The 18,553-nt window shown below is 39.6% G+C and overlaps 1 protein-coding gene across 2 annotated transcripts in view; it reads left to right on the forward strand.

The window, feature by feature from the left end:
• The window catches only part of GIGYF2 (GRB10 interacting GYF protein 2), a 62,222-nt gene that overhangs the window by 33,188 nt on the left and 10,481 nt on the right, over positions 1-18,553 (forward strand). The window contains exons 7-18 of one of the 2 annotated variants that reach the window (XM_058844304.1): positions 3,062-3,241; positions 8,180-8,397; positions 8,486-8,645; positions 8,719-8,919; positions 9,419-9,609; positions 10,320-10,479; positions 11,706-11,872; positions 12,236-12,324; positions 13,309-13,416; positions 13,973-14,070; positions 14,567-14,667; positions 15,454-15,615. In XM_058844304.1, coding sequence (XP_058700287.1) covers positions 3,062-3,241; positions 8,180-8,397; positions 8,486-8,645; positions 8,719-8,919; positions 9,419-9,609; positions 10,320-10,479; positions 11,706-11,872; positions 12,236-12,324; positions 13,309-13,416; positions 13,973-14,070; positions 14,567-14,667; positions 15,454-15,615 — 1,835 coding nt within the window. The remainder of the gene's footprint in view (positions 1-3,061; positions 3,242-8,179; positions 8,398-8,485; positions 8,646-8,718; positions 8,920-9,418; positions 9,610-10,319; positions 10,480-11,705; positions 11,873-12,235; positions 12,325-13,308; positions 13,417-13,972; positions 14,071-14,566; positions 14,668-15,453; positions 15,616-18,553) is intronic. The other variant, XM_058844303.1, reaches the window with a different exon arrangement.

An 18,553-nucleotide genomic window follows, 5' to 3' on the forward strand; every position in this document is an offset into this window, starting at 1 on the left:
TCTAATGCCAGACCTGTTTGGACACATAACTTGTTCTTTGAGTGATGCTTGCTATGATGTCCTAGTACCACAGAAATCTGAAATATGTCATGAGACACTGCATTTTTTTTTCTCTTAATTCCACTGAATGCGGCATCAGAACAGTCTCTCATGTGACACACTGGAGTGCTGCTGTGTTTGGAAAGGTTTTGGAACCACAGGTGATCTCATTCTCAAATGAATATGATACTGACTCCTTTTATTTGATTTTTTTTTCATTTCTATATTTCTAATGCCATAGAATTTAAAATCAAAAGAAGGACAGGATCCCACTTGAGTCTAATCTTGGCAAACAGCTTTTGATGTTTTATAACCTCTACAGAGAAGTGTTTCAAGCCCCATTTTCTGCAAGTTCAGCATACAAAACCTGACTTTGATAGTTCAGTTCTTGGGAACAAAATCTGCTGTCCTAAGGAATAACAGAACCTGAGTTGCCTTGGTTTGCCTATAACATGAGTAGATGTGTAGTGGGACTAAAACCTGGATATGCAGTGGCAAAGCAGACTTCACTGTATTCTTTAACTGGCCTTTTTTCCTAAATGTTTTTGGAAGAGTGGAAGAGAACCTATGAGCAGAGAGCTTGTCTGTGTTAAAGAGCAGTCTCCAGAATCAACTGAACCTACAATAGATGGGAAGAACATCCCTTTTTTTTTTTTCATTAATTGGTAGAGTCTAAAATTTCTCGCATTAATGTTACTGAATAAGTGTCAAGTAACAGCTGTGAGTTTTTATTAAAATAATAAATAAATCTGTAAAAATGTTGCTTCCCATGTCTCAAAATAGTGATTTGAATAACTTCTTTTGGTAACTGTTTTAGTAAGAGAAAATTTAATGTCTTGTGCTGCAAAATGAAAAAAATTATATCTCTCTTCTTCTTTGTAGCATTTTAAAAATAAATTCAGAAAGAATGAGGCATTTGCCTTGTTGTCTGGGAATTAGGCTCCCCTGTGCTCTCTCTTGTGCACCTCTCTCTGTGGTTTACTTCCAGCTGACTCGGCTCTGTACTTTGCTTTCTCCTTTTCTACTATGGGAAGCCCATCCAAGGAGCAATGGTGAGAGGCTTCCCGGGACTTTTTTTACCATAGTCTGCATTATATTTTTTAGATACCTAAAATTTTAAAATAAAAAAAAAAAATTCCCAAACTTAGATTTTTGTCTGGCTTATTTTCCTGTCTTTTCCATGAAGCATGGGAAAACAGAATGTGTCTTGACCTTCATCTGCAGAGATTTATCCCCTCCAGATAAAAGAAGTTGCCAGCATCACACGTACAAAATGAAGGGAGTTGAGGAGCCTCCAGTAATTTTATTTTATTTGGGATATTACCAGAGACCCCCCCGCCAAAATAGTATTCAGATTTTTTTTTGTTTGATTCTCAAAGCCCAGCAAATACAGAAGTGATCTTCAGCCAGATGTCCCCTTCAGTGAAGTAAAGGTGTAACTGGGTTATACTTGTGTTCATAGATGACGTTGCCTGTTGGTGCTGGTGCTTAACTTTAAGTTAAATTTAATTAGGTACTGGATTTCAAATTAGCCAGCGTGCTTCAGCTCTTCATATAGGAACAATATAAGGGAAAGGTATTCCAAAAAAATTAGAGCTGGAGGAAGAGAAAGGTGTTCTGAGATGGTGGGGAAGGGATGTCAGTTTTTCTTCAAGGTGCATGCAAAGCAGACAGTCAGTGTGTGCTTCCTGTCCTCCAGAGTGCAGTATTTCTAGCAGGAAGAATTTTCATGTTCTTAGCAGAAACCTGATATGCCACAGAATTTCAGATCGTCTTTGTTCTCTCATCTTTTTCATTGACTGAAAAAATTGCCTGGTGCTAAGAAAGCATTCTCCTATGCTTCCTAAACTAATCTCTTAAAAATGTCTCTTTCCACCCTAGGAGTATTAGTACATGATCATGCTTTCTTTTGTTTTTCCTGTCTAAGAAAGCAGGCATGCTAAACAGACTTCACCAAATAGTATCTTAAATTTTGGATTTTAGGAGTCTTAAATAGGAAGATTCAGTATACCTTTCTCTAGTACTTGATTTTTTCTTTTTATAGATAAGACAACAGTTTCAGGTTAACACTGGGTAATAGTACCAGTGGGGAAATGTGGTTCCTGTGAGAATTCTGGTGCTACACAGCTGAAGAAACTTATTTCAGTGATGGGTTATCTTGTCAGGGCAAGGCAGCAGTGAAAGCATCTGTGTTAAGCCTTGGCATATTGCTGTATGATGTAGAAATCCTGGTGTATAATATGGAGTCTTTTCATAAAAATATTTATATCATCCTTTTTTTATAAGGTTGCTTTTCATAAGTACTTGAGGATTTTATGTTTTGTTTTAAATATAACACAATGTAAATGGGGAACTAAAAGGCTATCCTGTCTCCTAAACTTCTAGTAGACTTGTCCTCTAGCTCAGTCATAATTGCTTCTAGACCTTCGTACACTGACTTTGGCTCTCCAGAAGATGGATTCACAGTATAATGTTAACATTGCTAAGTTTTTTCTTGTTTATTCCTCACTGCTACTTTAAATTTCCAGTGTTTTTTAATAGTAAGACTGCTGTATGCTGGATTAAATAAATAGATATCACCTTTTTTTTATTACAGAAGTAGGAAATGTGTTTGGTTTATGTAATGCTTGCACTGTGCTCCCCTTTTAGCTTGAGACACTTCATGATAAAGCAGTTTATTCTTTTTCTCTGCACACTCTTGCCTTCTTTCTATTCGGTTTACCTACATCTCTTAAACTGCCTTTTCCTCTTTTGTGTTTCCTATCCATGTTCCTATTGCTTATATGTTTGCTTCCTTCTGGTTTTTGGTTTTTTTTGTTGTTGTTGTTCCATCCCAAGGTACATAGGGATCTGGATTTCTTAAATCCGTCACGTTTCCTTTGTGAATTTCCATTCCTCTCCTAGGTTCCTATAACCACTTCTGGTGCATTTTTGCCTCCTAGGGAGCAAGATTTCAACCTTTTTGTATTTCCGTGTTTCTGAAGACAGGACACATGTTCACTGGCCTGTGTTTTCTTTGCAGTGAGACCAAACTTTGAGGAAGGTGGGACAGTGACCACGGGGAGGAAACACGAATTTATACGCTCTGAGAGCGAGAACTGGCGCATCTTCAGGGAGGAACAGAATGGGGAAGATGAGGATGGAGGCTGGCGACTGGCTGGGTCACGGAGGGATGGGGAGAGGTGGCGTCCTCACAGTCCAGGTGAGAGCAGAGCTGGGCAAACATGCAGCTGTGGTACAGAGAGAGGGCAGAGGTCATGAGGAGAGGGAGGTGCCACATTCAGGTCAAAAATAGGTTCATGTAGTTTTGGTCATTAAATACTGTTCTGGCATGTGCAGGTCACAAAATGATTAGCATAAAATTATGTGCCTTTTCTTTTCCTTTTAGCATCTTCAGTACCCTTACATATTTAAGGGAACAATACTTTTCAGGTGTGCACTTGTAGGTATTGTGCTCTAGGTGTATATGTACTTGGTAAAATAAGGGGTTTTTAGTAGTACTGTTTCTTTGTGGCTGTGATAGTGAGGGGATAGAAATCACCCACGTTAGACAGCATATCTAAGGCTGCAGAGTGACACTGACATTAAACCATTCTGGTCATTGACCTCTTCCTGGTTTTCCAGATGTGTTGGCAATGCCATGAGGCATCCTTGGAAAATCTCAAAATACGTTGCTCTACGTGTTTTGTAGTTAGTTACAGGATGTCTTGTCTCAGTAAATTTCAGGCACCTGTTTGGTTTTACTCTCCCCTTCCTGGGCCTGACAGGACAAGTCTGTTCACTTGCTTTCCAGCATTGCATTGCTGGAATTGCAGGAGAAATACAAAACAGAGCTTGGTATTTCAGTAGAAGGACTGAAACATATTACTTTTTTTTTTCCCTCCTTCTCTTTGGAAAAGCTTGTCATACATGGTGTGGGATCCTGGGTTTGGCTATCTTTTGGCTGCAGAAGGCTTCTGGAGTACCAGGAGAGGATTAGGTTCTTCTACTATTACATCTTCACAGAATAATAAAATTGTTAAGTTTGGAAAAAAGCTTAAAGGTGGTTTAGTCCAGCCATTGACCCACTAAGCCATGTCCTTAAGTGTCACATTGACATGGCTTTTAAATCTCTCCAGGGATGGGGCCTCCACCAATTTTCTGAGCATCTGTACTAATCCTTGACATCCCTTTCAGTGAAGAAATTGCTATTAGTGCCCAATCTAAACCTTCTTTCTGGTAGTTCTAGAAGGTGATATAAGGACCCCTGGCTTGAGCCTCCTTTGCTCCACACTAAACTTGATGGAAAAGCAAAGAAAGCACAGGACATTGTTGAGGCTGAGATGGACAACTTTTTCTCTTCAATAAAAAAAAAAGTCCCAGTTGCTCTTTTAATGGCTCTGTTGCCCTTTTCAACATCCCAGACTTTCAGTGTGGTTATTGTTGTGAGCAGCCATCACCTCTGTTCTGAGCCTTCTTCACAGCTGTGTATAACTCTGCTCTCAAACAGCTGTTCTATTGTACTAAAATTCAGCAGCAAGCCCAAGGCTTGATTTATCATCAGATGTTTTCTATTTTAGAGCAAGGCAAAAAGACAAATTTTGAAGAATATAATTTTCTTTTCCCCAGTGTTTGGTCACAGTTGTTGATCAGACACTGCCGCTTTGTTGTCTAGTTGAGGTGACATCAGGCCAGCTACCTCATGATGCAGCATGATACTCAGGAGTGGAGCGTTCTGTGACTACCAGCCTGCATGCTTTAGCTTAAAAGGGAGCATAGACCTCAAAGTTCAGAGGTTCATTCAGGTCTTGAACTTTTTTGGATGCTCTGAGAAAGGTTTTGAAAATTCATCTCACTTCTGTCATGAAAAATATTACTGCTTATTTGAATTTTCAGTGTAGTAGAAATTAACTTAACTTCCCTTATGAGTTAGTTTTAGCACGTATTGTTGAAAGCCTGTTGAAAGACTTACATGAATCTGCAGAAAAGTTGCTAATTTTGAGATAGCCTGAGATTACAGCTGTGTTGTCCTAGTTTCAGCTTTCATCAGAGCCTGTATTTGAATTCTTCTCTTAGTAGTAGCCACCGAACAATCAAAATGGTTTAAATCACATTTTTGCTGTAAACAATGAGTTTAACTCAAATTGGCGTGGCTTAAACTACTTCTTTGTACTTATTCTGGTGTTAGGTAATAGTATAGTCATATATCCTGCTAAAAATAGAGAAATGTCTTCAGGGGACTGTAGTCATTTGTTTAGTTGGTTCTTCCTGTGGCTTCGCTCTGTGTACTCCCTGCTAGGATCTTTAGACTGGCTTTAATATCTACTAGAAGAGTGTGATCGCAGATTTAGATTCACTGGCTGCTTTGAAGTTCTGGTTCTTTTTCCTTTTAATTTTTAACCATGTTTTAAAATTATAAATGTCCAAACCACCCCTCTTTCTGTTGTTCCAATTTTTGCATTCATACAATGACTGCCCTTTAAATTTGCAAGGCTTTAAATTTGTCAGAAACATGAACCTGTTTTGGTCTCAAAATTAGTGACTGATCTATAGATGTTCATGGTTTTGGTTACCAAGCCTTATATTATATTACCAGCCTTAAGAAATAAGAATAAGTTTTTCTTGCCTAGAATTTTTGATATGATTTTGTGTCTTTGCTTAAATAGCTCTTCAAATTGGTCATTTTCCTGAAAAGCATTTGAGAGAGGCATTAGACTGTACTCTCATGTAGAGATTCTTTAGTTACTGCTTCATTTGAAAGGCTTTTCAAATTTATCTTGACTCACTCCACTTTCAGAATCAGGTGCTGCTATTCAACTCAAGTTGAATTTTTGGGCATTGTTCCTTGCATTTCTTAAATGTTGTGAAGCAGCTAAAATACATTGGAGAATCTTGTTCCAAAATTGAGCAAAGAACTAGGTTTATATATAATATATGCCAAAAAAAGTGTACTATTCTTTTAAGTGTTTTAGTAGATATTGAAAATTTCACTGCTGAGTTAGAGAATATAACTTTAAAGAGAGAAATAGCTATTAGTAAGTCTAATGTGTTCTTGGATTTCTTGAAGCAGCCAGTAGTCCTTTTTCCTACAATGTCACCATAAATTGCAAGGGATAAATTAAACTTAAGATTGTCTCTACACTTGACATATTGAACATGTAACTGCTTCCTAGTGATAGTATAGGGCTGAACTTAAAGCTGTGTTTGTGTCTTAACTGTTGTTTAAAAAACATCAGTTAAGAATCCAGGTTTATCTCTACTTTTGGCTTGCTTTAAAAGGTTGGCAGCCTGACATTTCAGACCTGAATTATGGCCTACATTCTAATTGGGCTTTTACAAGCACATTTTGTTACTAAGAAACAGGGGTGTGAGTCTGCTGTACCTATGTCTTTTTGCCTCTCCACATAGCTCTGAAAACGTGGGAGCTGTAAAAGGTGGTGTGACAAAATCTCTGCAAGCAGACTAAATGGTTCTAACTTTGAAGATACCTGGGCTTAAAAAATGTTTAGAATTCACCTTCGAAAACTGCATTTCTGCGTCTCACAATGATGAGCTTGTGCCTGGTATTGGCTTGTGAACTGTGGGAAAATAGAGGCTCCTCTCAGTGTAGGGTCTCTAGATGGCCCATTTATGGCTGTGTAGGAAGTTCTTAATACTCAGTTTTCCTATTCCACACAAAAGAGAGCTGAAGAATAGATGGCTCAGCCTGTTGTTAGCGCTAGGGTAGCAAACAGGCAGAGCTGTTAATCCATACACTATGGCATTGCCAGGTTCAGGCCACAGCTCTGTCCCCCTGCTGGGAGCCCTGACATGGACATTGCTGCTTGTAGCGAAGGGCAGTCTATTCAATCAGAAATTGCTGGCTGGTTGTCAACTACCTTGCACACTTAAATTTCTCTCCTTAGTAGCATTAAAAAGATTGCCTCAGAACATTGATTTGATGGTTTCATCCTGGTTTCTTTGTGAGGCATAACTAGAAGCATAGGTTAAGTTATCCAGTGGAATTATTTGCAAATAAGCACATATGGAATAGTGAAGGCCTCGTAAAAGTCTAACATTTGTGTTTCCATGGTAAAATCTAAGATTGAAGGTCATAAAGTTTCTGGAACAAGTTTGTTTTACATTTCCTGCATTTGTGAGACAAACGTGGATTTTTTGCATGGGTAATATTAATAGTTAGGATATTAAGGTCAGTGTGGAAACATTCTTCATTCATGAAACAGGAGCACATTTCTCCCCTTTACTGTGGTTTTTTTTTTAATTCTTTTTGGTAGACATTTGATACTGTGAGGCTGCGCTGATTCTGGTGCACAGATTCTTGGAGCAAAAAAAAGAATTTACTTTTTTTTTAATCCAGTAAAGAGCAGCCACCATGAAAAGCACTAAGGTGTGTTTGCTTTGCACCTTTGTGATAAAGATGGCTTGTATTGCGTGGAGAGCTCTGTACAGTCCTTTCACTCCCAGTTTGTTTTCCTTAGCAGCCAGTTCTTTACAACTTGAATAACATCATTGCACTCGGAGCATTTGAAGCTTCAGTGAATGAAGGTGTTTTTTGAATATGAAGTTTATACATGAATTGGGAAAGTTCTCCCACTTCTTATCTTTCCAAGTTTTGGTATTCCACGGCTAAAAAAAAACATTCAGGAAACTGACCAGTTCTTTCAAAGGTATTTGAACAGCTGTCACTCCATTTTTCATGTACGTGCATAAAAGCATAGCTGAGGGCAAGAGGCAAAAACATGGGTGTTCTGTTTAGGATGTGACTTCTTCAGAGTCCCTGAAGGAAAATACAAAATCTTACACTTATAAAGAAGAGTGCCATAAAAGACTTAATCCAATGATGGCTAGTAAGTTCAATTGGCAACTAGTGTTGCTTGTCCTATTTTGGTGCCTGTTCTAGATTTTGTAGCTGAGCTTTTTTAGCCTTATGTGGTTTTTAATGTTTATTCCAGAATTTATAATGAGGATATACAGTGGACAATATTTGAGAGTCTTCTGCTTATTAGCAAGATGATTCTTTTCTTTGCCTTGTCCTTGAAGTTGCCTGTTCATAGGTGAGCTGTACCATGTAGGGGCTTTCTGAGTTGCTGTCAGTGTCCCTCCCCCCATTGCATGAGCACTGCCCCAGGACCGTGTGGTAAAGCTCCTTTCCCTGCCTTAGACGGCCCTCATTCCGCAGGCTGGCGGGAGCACATGGAGCGACGGCGGAGATTCGAGTTTGATTTCCGGGACCGAGATGACGAGCGGGGCTATCGCCGCGTGCGCTGCGGCAGTGGCAGTATGGACGACGACAGGGACAGTCTCCCTGAGTGGTGCTTGGAGGATGCAGAGGAAGAAATGGGCACGTTTGACTCCTCTGGAGCATTTCTCTCTTTAAAGGTGAAAAGCTGCTTTGGACCCTTGGGTCACTTGGCGCAAACATCCCGTGATGTCAGGTGGGTTATGGATGGTTGTGTTGACTTTGCAGAAAGTGCAGAAGGAGCCAATACCAGAGGAACAGGAGATGGACTTCCGGCCTGTGGAGGAAGGGGAAGAAAGGTCTGATTCTGAAGGGAGCCACAATGAAGAAGCCAAAGATCATGAAAAGACCAAGAAAGAGGGGGAGAAAACAGAAAGAGTAGTGGCAGGTAAGGAGGACTTCTGCAGCTGTCAGTGTAGATTTCCTGTAATTCAGTTACTTAGAACTGTGCCCTGTTACAGAAGCAGTGGAAGAAGCAGCTCAGGCATCATCTCCAGCTGCCAGGTCAGACACCCCACCGAAGTCCCAGCCTCCAGACCCACTGCAGACAAACCTTTTTGAAAGGAAGGAAGAGACTGTGCCAGAAAGAACAGAAAAAACAGAAGATAAAGAGAATCGAGTGGAGAATACATTGTCAGCCAAAATGCCCAACAGAGGGGAAGGTAATAAACCTGACAGATAAATTTAGTCAGTTTCCATTACTCACTGTGAGTAATTCTAGACCCTTAAAAGAGGCAAGGACTGGATTATGGTGATGGAAAGCCGGAATTCACCAACTGGTCTATAAATACAGAATTTGTTGGATATGCCATCTCAAATGCTTTCAGTGCACTGGTACTTCACACTGAAATGCAGTGCAGAGAAACATGAGCTAGTTGTGGATGTGCCTCACTGTGGTACAGCAGAATAGTCTGGACAAATGTGTGTGGCCAGGAAATGGGATATGCTCAAATGTGCCAAGTTCTGCACTGATAGAACTAATTGTTTGTTCCTTGAAGTTAGGCTGAGTGCCTATGCTGTAAGCAATACATTCAGGAAGATCTGAAAATACTTTTGTTTTGGTGCTAAATTTGAGTTGTTGAATATTCTCTGCATTAAGTTCTTAAAAGTAATTGTCATTTATGTTAAAGATAATGAACTAACTTTAACATTTTTCTTTAGATTTGGCTTCTCTTGCTCAACCTTTGCCACAGATTTCTGCAGACACAGCTGCTTCTGCTCATCTTCCTCCTCCTGTTTCCAATTCAAATCCTGCTCTGCGGCCAGTTCAAACACCTGTTACAGCTGCTCCAGGCATGGGCAACATTCCCACTGACCCAGATGATGAAGAGGGCCTCAAACACCTAGAGCAGGTAGAATTTTTCTAATTCCTTTGTTGTTGACAATCATGAGACTGGAGGAATGTGGAATGCAAAAAACATTTGGAGCCCATAAAATCAGAAATGCAGCTGAAACTTTACACTCCACAATGTATGCTGAAATCTGCTTCTCTGGTTTTGTTGTTTTGGTTTTTGGTTTTTTTGGCAAATAATTCAATCTTTTGATGCTATACCCTGTGTTAAAAAGCTAGAGACTGTAACGTTTATGATCACTGTCAAGGAGCCTTATTATCATTTGCTTTGAGAAATTATGTATGTCTGTTAAGACCCACACACAAACAAACCATCAAGCAAGCAAAAACCCAACCAAAAATCCTGTAAGTGAATTACAACATTGTGTTGATGAAACTGTTGTGACTGCTGAGGTGTAGAGCCTTCTTTGTGCTCATGCTCCCATGCCTGTTTTATTTTTCACTGTGGTACTGCATGGACATCCTTAGCAAGTTGCTCTAAAGCTTTTTATAAGCAGGTGAACTGTGCCTGTTCAGGATTCTGCCTGATAAGTGTGGTGGACAGAGCTCCAGATTTGTGTAACAGTCACTCCTGTCCTGGGACTGCTTGTCATTCCTGGTATTCACTCTGGAGCACTGGGTAGCACAACGTGGTTGTGTTTGGTACGGTCATTTTCAAATCTAAGCTCCCATTTAACTCATATTTCTTGCTGGTTTTGATGTCTCCTGCAGCAAGCAGAAAAGATGGTGGCATATCTGCAGGACAGTGCCCTTGATGATGAAAGACTAGCAGCAAAAATCCAAGAGCACAGAGCAAAGGGTTCCTCTATGCCCCTGTTCCACGAAGCCATGCAGAAGTGGTACTACAAAGATCCACAAGGAGAAATTCAGGGTAGGTCTGTGCCATTTACACTTCCTCTTTTGTTTCACAGAATTATTAAAGAGCTCTTCACAGAATTACCACCAACAGATCCTGGTGCCTCTTTTTACAAAAGCACTACAGGGAATTTACCATTTTAAAATTAAGTTCTGAAAATATCTTCAACCCATCACTGCCCCCATGAGCTCAGCAGGCCAAACATCCAGAACTGTGCTTTATATTGTGGCTGAAGTTTGCCATTATTTCATGTTTCTGTAAATTAGGTTAGACTAAAACCTGTTTCACATGCCAGTAGTTACTTGGATTTCCAGATAACAGTGAAAACAGATGAGGAATGTGACCACTCAAGTAGCTTGTTGTGAAGAATCCACAAAAAACCTTGAAATCAGATTTCTAGACTCAGCCTGAAGACATGGAATAGTCAGGGAGGGTGGTTTGTTTAGAATTGAGGGTGAAGAGGAATCAAGTTTCCACCGGCCCGTGCTTGTGCAAAATCTCAATTTAAATTGTGCTTGCAGCCACTGTGTTGTTAGTTCATATAATATATAGGAACTGCTCCCTGCTTTCAATTCTTGCTTAAGATTTTTTTTTTTATGAAATATAGAGCAGGCCTTTCATATAGATACTTGCATCTTTGCTTTCAGAAGGTACTTTTCTTTTGGAAGTCCCAGGGTTCTGTTTTAGCAGCTGCTTATCTGCTTCCCAAAAGTGCAGTTAAATAGTGAATTCCTTCCTTGCTGTACTTCACACTGTGTAGTGTGAATCATTCCTCAGCTGTGAACTCCAGATAGGATTGGTAGGGGTGTTGTTTGTGGGATCTGTGTCAATCTCTTGACTGCAGGTATTACACATCTTTAGGATTTTCTTCTCATCCCTTTAAGTTTAAAGAATGTTAAACCACAAAGTGCTTTCATTTGTTCAGTGAATGTCAATCACTGCTTGGTTTTATTGCTAAGTGACAATCTAAATATTTTTGTTGTTGGATTAAGTACTTCAATGTGACATCAAGAAGTAAACACTTCCACATTTTTATTTTTTCTTGGGCCTTTTGTGGTTTCATATCCCCTAGGAGAAATTGCCTTCTAGAGATGCTCCTTACAGAGAAGGCAAGGGTTACTGAATGTTCCTGCTCTTCAGAAGCTGTTTTGTGAAACTGACTTCTGTGGTCCTTACTTGGTTAAATAATATTTTTATACTGGTTTTGTATGTATTTGAATATGTAAAATTGCTAATTTCAGGTCCGTTCAGTAATCAGGAGATGGCAGAATGGTTCCAGGCTGGATATTTTACGATGTCGCTGTTGGTGAAGAGAGCCTGTGACGAGACTTTCCAGCCACTTGGAGACATCATGAAAATGTGGGGCAGGGTTCCCTTCACTCCAGGCCCAGCACCACTTCCGCATCTGGTAATTATATGATAGTTACAACATTCAAATAGTTCTCTAACAAGCAGGAATTGAATTTTTTAGGTGTCATCTACTCTGTCTTGGAATTGCAGGTGCTCTAAGCACCCAAGTTGAACTTGGTGTTAGATTACTTTTGCAAGAATAGAAAGGACATATAATTTAAAAATGCTTGGTGTGGCTGGGAGGCTAGGTCCTCTGTGATATGTGTGTTTCACAGGCTCTGTAAATCTTGATCTTGGTATTTTTCTATTTTCTTTTGCATTTTTTTCTGGTCAAAATACAACTTTTACATTGCTTGCATTTGCTATCTACTACTCTTGGTATATATGTTATTGAAAAAGAATGTTTTATCCCTAAACACAGGGTGAGCTGGACCAAGAACGACTGACTAGACAGCAAGAGTTGGCTCTGATCCAAATGCAGCACCTGCAGTATCAGCATCTTTTAATACAGTAAGACTTCCTGTGATCTTCCAGTGGCTGTGTTCTGCTCTGCATTTTTAGTCATCTGGGTTCAACTGCTTGTCATTATTTCCTTGGGCAATGAGGCTAGGAGAGCTTCACCTCCAACAGCAGTAGCTGCTTCCACAAACACCAGAGATGTTGATAGTCTACAGAATTAGGGAAGTGTGTGTGCCCCAGGCTCACATTTCAGAGTCCTTCCCAGTGTCACACATAGCTAGTTTGGTGAGACTTGCTTTATAGGTAGCTGTCATGGTCAGACTTGAATCCCAGATGTCCTAGTAATGACCTTCAGATGTTTTGATGTCAGGAGAAAGCTACATGTCTTTGGAATTGGAGATGGAGAAGGTGGAACTTACATTTGGTATGCTGCTCAGCTTTTTGAAGATCAGTGAACAGTCCTGCTGGGCAAAGCAGTTAGTCATCCATTTTGCCAAAGCTCTCAGTTGTTCAGTTATGGCCAGTTCCTGACAGCTTTTTTTGCTGCAGCTCAAAGGAAAGAACACTACCAGATTGCTTTTTCAGGGAACCCTGAAAGCGTGTGTCATAATTATAGTTTTTCAATACTGATTGTCAGCTTATGACTGAATGAGGCAAGAGCCTGCTCCTGTACTAGGCAATGCCTTGACCTACTGGGGAAGAGACTGATTGTAAGTGGGCAGTGGTCAAAGCCAGATTAATTTGAGCTAACGTTACAGAATTTAGACAAAGTACTGTTGCACAGCTTAGAAGAGAAACATGGGGCAGTAATAGCCAGTTGACATAGCTGAGGGTGAAGAGAAGTCTGGTTCTGGTCATGTGAGCCAACTGGCTGTATTCTTGTATTTTGATTCTTGCCAAGCTCTTGTTCTGTGGTTTCTTCTAGTATTTAGCATGCACATTATATAGGTCAGTGGGCATTAGTCCCAAAGCATGCATCTGTCTGCAACTTGGGCATAAATGAACAAATACCATTTGTCTGCTTCTCTTTTGAAGACAACAGTATGCACAGATGCTGGCTCAGCAGCAGAAGGCAGCCCTCTCATCCCAGCAGCAGCAGCAGCTCGCTATTCTCCTTCAACAGTTCCAGGCCCTGAAGATGAGGTGAGCTAGCCCAAACTTGAACTGAATTCTGTTCTTCCTGCACTCTAGTTTGTATATAACAAAAATTTCATCTTGTCAGCTGTCTGTCCTAGTTAAGTTTGCTCATATTTTAGGATTATATATGTTAAAGATGCTAATGAGAATAGGAGTATGTTTCAGAATAATAGGAAACAGTTTCAGGATATGGAGTACTTCTTCATATATGTAACCTTTGCCTCAGAGAGTGTTTATGGAAACAAGGAGTTGAAATTTACCTGTCTGACAGATATGTTGTGCTGGTCACCAAGGAGCTTTGCTGGTTCTGCAGTACTGGATGCTTGTTCCTCAAACTGGCCTCTAAGCAACTAATACAAAACTGTAGCTTAGCCCTTAACTTAACAGCAGGGGTGAGATCAGCAAGAACTCTGCAAGCAACTACTGTTGTCCGCATCATATTTTTGTTTTAAATAGAGGTGTGGAAGGAAAGCAGTATGTTACAAGTTACTGAATCTCATGCGTGTTCAGAGCACTCCTCTCCCTGGAAGTGGCGTGTTGACTCTTCCTGTTGGTATTACAGAATATCTGAACAGAACATGATGCCACCTGTTACAAGGTCTGTGTCAGTGCCGGACACTGGCTCTATATGGGAACTTCAGTCAGCTTCACAGCCTACAGGTAAGGTGCTTAGCCTGGGTCAGGTCTCTTGGGAAAAGTCCATGCATTAAGAATCAGCATCTTTGAGATGATCCTTCCCTTTTTGACGTAAAGTGAAATTATTTCTGCATCATGATGTTTAACTGGATCAGCCTGCTTTGCCTTGAAGTAGAAGTTCCATTTGAGAGCGGTGAAGAGTGTGGTAATTTTTCCTGTGGTTGTGGGCAGTCTAGATCTGAAGGGATTGTTTTATTTAAGGACATTCTACTCTGATGGGAGGAGCTGGAATAGCTGGTTCTTCTGTGAAATTTCATAGGAAATCCATCCTTCCTTCAGTCATGGACAGGCCTTGTTCTCCAGGAAGATAAGATGGCCCTCTACTGACTAAGGCAAAAGTGTTAATGTGATTTTAGTTCCTAAAACATAGTAACAGCATACACAAGATTCTCCCCTTTCAGTTATGTTTTGTTCACGTGCTTATTTTTGCTTGTCAATGTTTGTTTTCTTCACTATCTAGTCTGGGAAGGAAGCAGTGTCTGGGATCTGCCCATTGATACTGCAGCTCAGGGACCAGCTCTAGAACAACTTCAGCAGCTCGAGAAGGCCAAGGCTGCAAAGGTCAGAAACTGTTTTGTACTGTAAGAAGTTGGGATTGCTCTTCTTCAGTGTAATTGTGGTTCTTGAGCCAGTGGAAGACCGAGCTCGTCAATGGATGGTTTTGACTAGATTTTCATGGAAAACACCATAAAGAGAATAGGGTTTATAAAAACAAGTTATGAAATCCTTGTGGACAGCTGTTTGGAAACCATCACTGTGGAGGTACTACTGACCTCTGAAATAGTGGTTGTGTTCTACATTTGTGATTAAAACCTCTTCACTAGCCACCTCTGTTTTAAACTGAAATCATGAGCTGTCAGGCCAAACCCTGAGTTGAGACCAGGTAGTTGTACTCTTAATCCTTGTGATTTTCACCAGAACTGGCTTGGGGAATCATAAGAGTCCTGTTTCGAGGGTTATTCTACATGTACTGTAGTATTGAATTATTTTTGTGAGTTTGAACCTGTATGACTTTATCTGTTTCCTGGAAATTACTATTTTATGATGACTGCAAAGCAACTCACTACTCGCTTCCAAAGTCAGAGGGTATTTTGAGGAGCTGATGTAGAAAGACTGAGTAGAGAACTGGTGTTTGCTACAAACAAAAATTGTCCAAAATTGTTTTAGACTGTTTCAGGAATCTGACCTCAGTAGGCAGCCAGCTGATAGGCAAAATTGCAATTAAGGGAGAGCATCTGTCAGAGGCTTCATCTATTAAGCTGTTACTATAATATCAGCAGAGTTGCCCTAAGAAATGGTGTAGGAATACGTTACCTGCATCTGAGTATAGTTTTATGTGAATTGTAGCTAGAGCAAGAGAGGAGAGAAGTGGAAATGAGGGCCAAACGAGAGGAAGAGGAGAGGAAAAGGCAGGAGGAGCTTCGGAGGCAACAAGAAGAGCTACTTAGGAGGCAGCAGGAAGATGAGAGGAAACGACGGGAAGAAGAAGAACTGGCCCGCAGGAAGCAAGTGAGTTTTCCCCAATGTAGTTAATCTGTAATTAATTATAATATTTTATAAAACTCACTTTAAGAATCCTGTGGGGTCTAAGTAATCTTTGGTAGGTGTGTATGAAGACAGTTAATATTTTTCATGTGAGTATATTAAATTATGATTCTTCTGTTCTTCATTTTTTTTAAGAGCCCAAACTGCAAGCTGAGAAATGGGCTTTGATGCTTCACTTTAAGATAGGTTTCTGTTTGTGAGCACAGGGCCTTTATTCCATGTGGAATAATCCCTCTCAACTTTTTAATGTCAATGTTAGACTTTAGTTAGTTGCCCAGTTAGTGCATGTTTTGATCTTTATTTCCCATTTATGCAGTCAAGTGTTTTATGAGGATATGTTCTGGAGTAGATGGAGCTTGAGCAACTGTTTCATATCAATAAGAGGTAGAGGGCTATAGTGGACAAAAAGTGATGTGACATTCAGCTTATTTTTCCCTTTTTTTTTTTTAACTTAGTAAACTGATTTTCTGAATAAATTATTGTCTGGGTAGGAGAGTCTGTCAGCTTTTTTACTTGAGTTGATACTTGGGAAAGGAAGGGATGTAGCTTGTTCAAGCATGTCTTAAAAAGAATTACGTGGTCAGTGTTGCAGTAGGGGAATGAATATAGGAATTGTAGTATGTTCTTAATCATCCAAGACTACAAAATAGAGACATTATTGTTGGGCATTTTTAGCACATACTTCTGAATTCTGTATGGAAGAAAATGTAGTTGTTCCTTAAGTGTTGCAGGAGGGAGAGACAGTGAAAGTTAAAGTTTTCATTCCGCATGTAAAGGATAAGGGCAAGCACAAGGCTGAACTTATTCACTAAGGAGTTAGTCAGTAAATGTCCTGAAAAGTACCACATGAATAACAGGCAAAAGTACTAAATAATTCTGTCCTTTATAGTATTTCTTATGAGCTTAGGTAGGCAGTTTTAAAGCGTGTTCCTGCTGTAAGGATCAGATACTTCTGAGGAAACCTCTAGAATCTCTGGTTTTGTTTGGAAGTTCATTGTAGATCTCTGTTCACTCAGGGTTTGGGTTTTGTCACAGAAGGTCTATTTTAATTGGTGCAATATGAAATGTAGATAATTTCATGGTATCTTTTGGAATCAAATCTGCAAATAAATGGCTCCTTGCTTTAGTGTATCTACTTTGCAGGAAGTCATTATGCTGTACAGAAAAGCATCTTCCACTTGAGGTCAAACTAACATTGAAGCAATATTATACTCAAAAGTTTTAACTTTTGAGATAAATTGATTTAGATATGGTTCAATAACAAGAACACATTTTTCAGCTGGTAACTCAATTTGTGTCATCTGTGCTGGCTTCAAATAGACTTGGGTTGTTTCTTTTCACTAACAGTTTTGCCTCTGTGTGTAACAATGTCTGTTAAATTCCAAAGTTTTGTTGTCCACTTTGGATTTGTACAGTTAACAGTCTGACTCTCCCGTTCTGAGATGCCATGGGAAATAACTATTTACACGAAGGAAGCAGAACGGGGTTGAAAAGCAGTAACAGCAAGTATTTTAGTTCATTACCAATGCAATAATTGCCACAATGCTTAATTCTGAGCAGTACTGTCTTGAAAAGGTAACAAAGAGTTTAAGCACTTCTCTGGAACGAGAAAATAACATTGTATTCTGTATTAAAAAAAAGAAACTGGTCAATATTTGAATCTGAATTCTGTACTGAAAGGCATTGTAGAATCAGGGATGAACTGATTTATTAGCATGGATTTATGCAGAGGAGATGATGCTTAACAAATTTGATTAACTTCTTTTGAGGAGATGACAGTGAGAGCTGAGAGGGGTGAAGCAGTAGACTTAATCTGCCTGGACTTCAGGAAGGCTTTTGATGTAATACTGCATAAAAGACTAGTATATAAGGTTAGTAAATATGCTGTTGATGGTGAATTCTAAATAAAAAAAAATAACTAATAGAAATTCAATTCTGTAGGATGAAATGTCATACCAAATGTTGAATTCAGTTCTGTTCACAGTTTTCATCAATTACTTCGCACTTTAGAATTGCAAACAGTAATGCCCAGCTTGTGTAGCTCCTCCTGTATTTTTGCTTTTGTCTCTGGCCTGGTATCTTCTATTTTGTAATAATTGATTGCTTTCAGGAACAAAATTTGAGGTTTAATAACCAGCTAATAATTGTTTTCTCTGAATCATGTCTTTAGTTCTCCCTATAAAATACCTGTTTCAAAGAGGAGAGCAAAAAGATTTGTGAGCCCTGGTAACAGACAAGCAGAACTGCAGGTGTCATCAACTACAAAAAATTCTCTATTTAAAAATCCAGAGTCTATTGAACTGGGGATTGCTGCTTAAGGATTTTTTTGTAATATTACAGATACTTTAAAAGATGTGAAATAAGCTGTCTGTACAGCAAGATGCATATGTTTGAAAACAATTACTAAGAAGGATGCTAAAGAGCACTGGGAATGTCTTGGAGCAGGAGTCTACGAACATGGGAGCACTAAGAGCCAGAGGATTGATTATTTCCCATACCAGTCAGTGGCAGAAAGCTGGAGAACTTTGAATTTTGGTCACATGCTCAAACAAAAACTTCACATAATAAGATACAGAAGTAAATATTAAGACAACATTTTTATAGCTGTGAAGAGTCAGCAAAAAGGCTGTCTTGCCCAGCTTTTTGTATCTTACAGGGTATTTTTTCCTTTGTGTCAGTAAAAAAACACTGTTCATCTTTAGTTCTGTAGAGGAGAGAAGTTTTTTACTGATGTTATTCAACAGTGTTTCTGCTGGCATGCCTGAGCAAAGAGATCTGTACAGCTTTTTTAATGGTAATTCTAGCCTTGTTTCCCAAGGGGAAAGTAGTGCTCATCTCTCCCAGGTACTGCCTGCTGTGTCAGTGAGAGCTTCCAGCCTGGCTGGCACTGAGGACTCCTGAG

This window comes from Poecile atricapillus, chromosome 8 (genome assembly GCF_030490865.1).
Source record: "Poecile atricapillus isolate bPoeAtr1 chromosome 8, bPoeAtr1.hap1, whole genome shotgun sequence".
Classification (NCBI taxonomy): Eukaryota; Metazoa; Chordata; class Aves; order Passeriformes; family Paridae; genus Poecile; species Poecile atricapillus.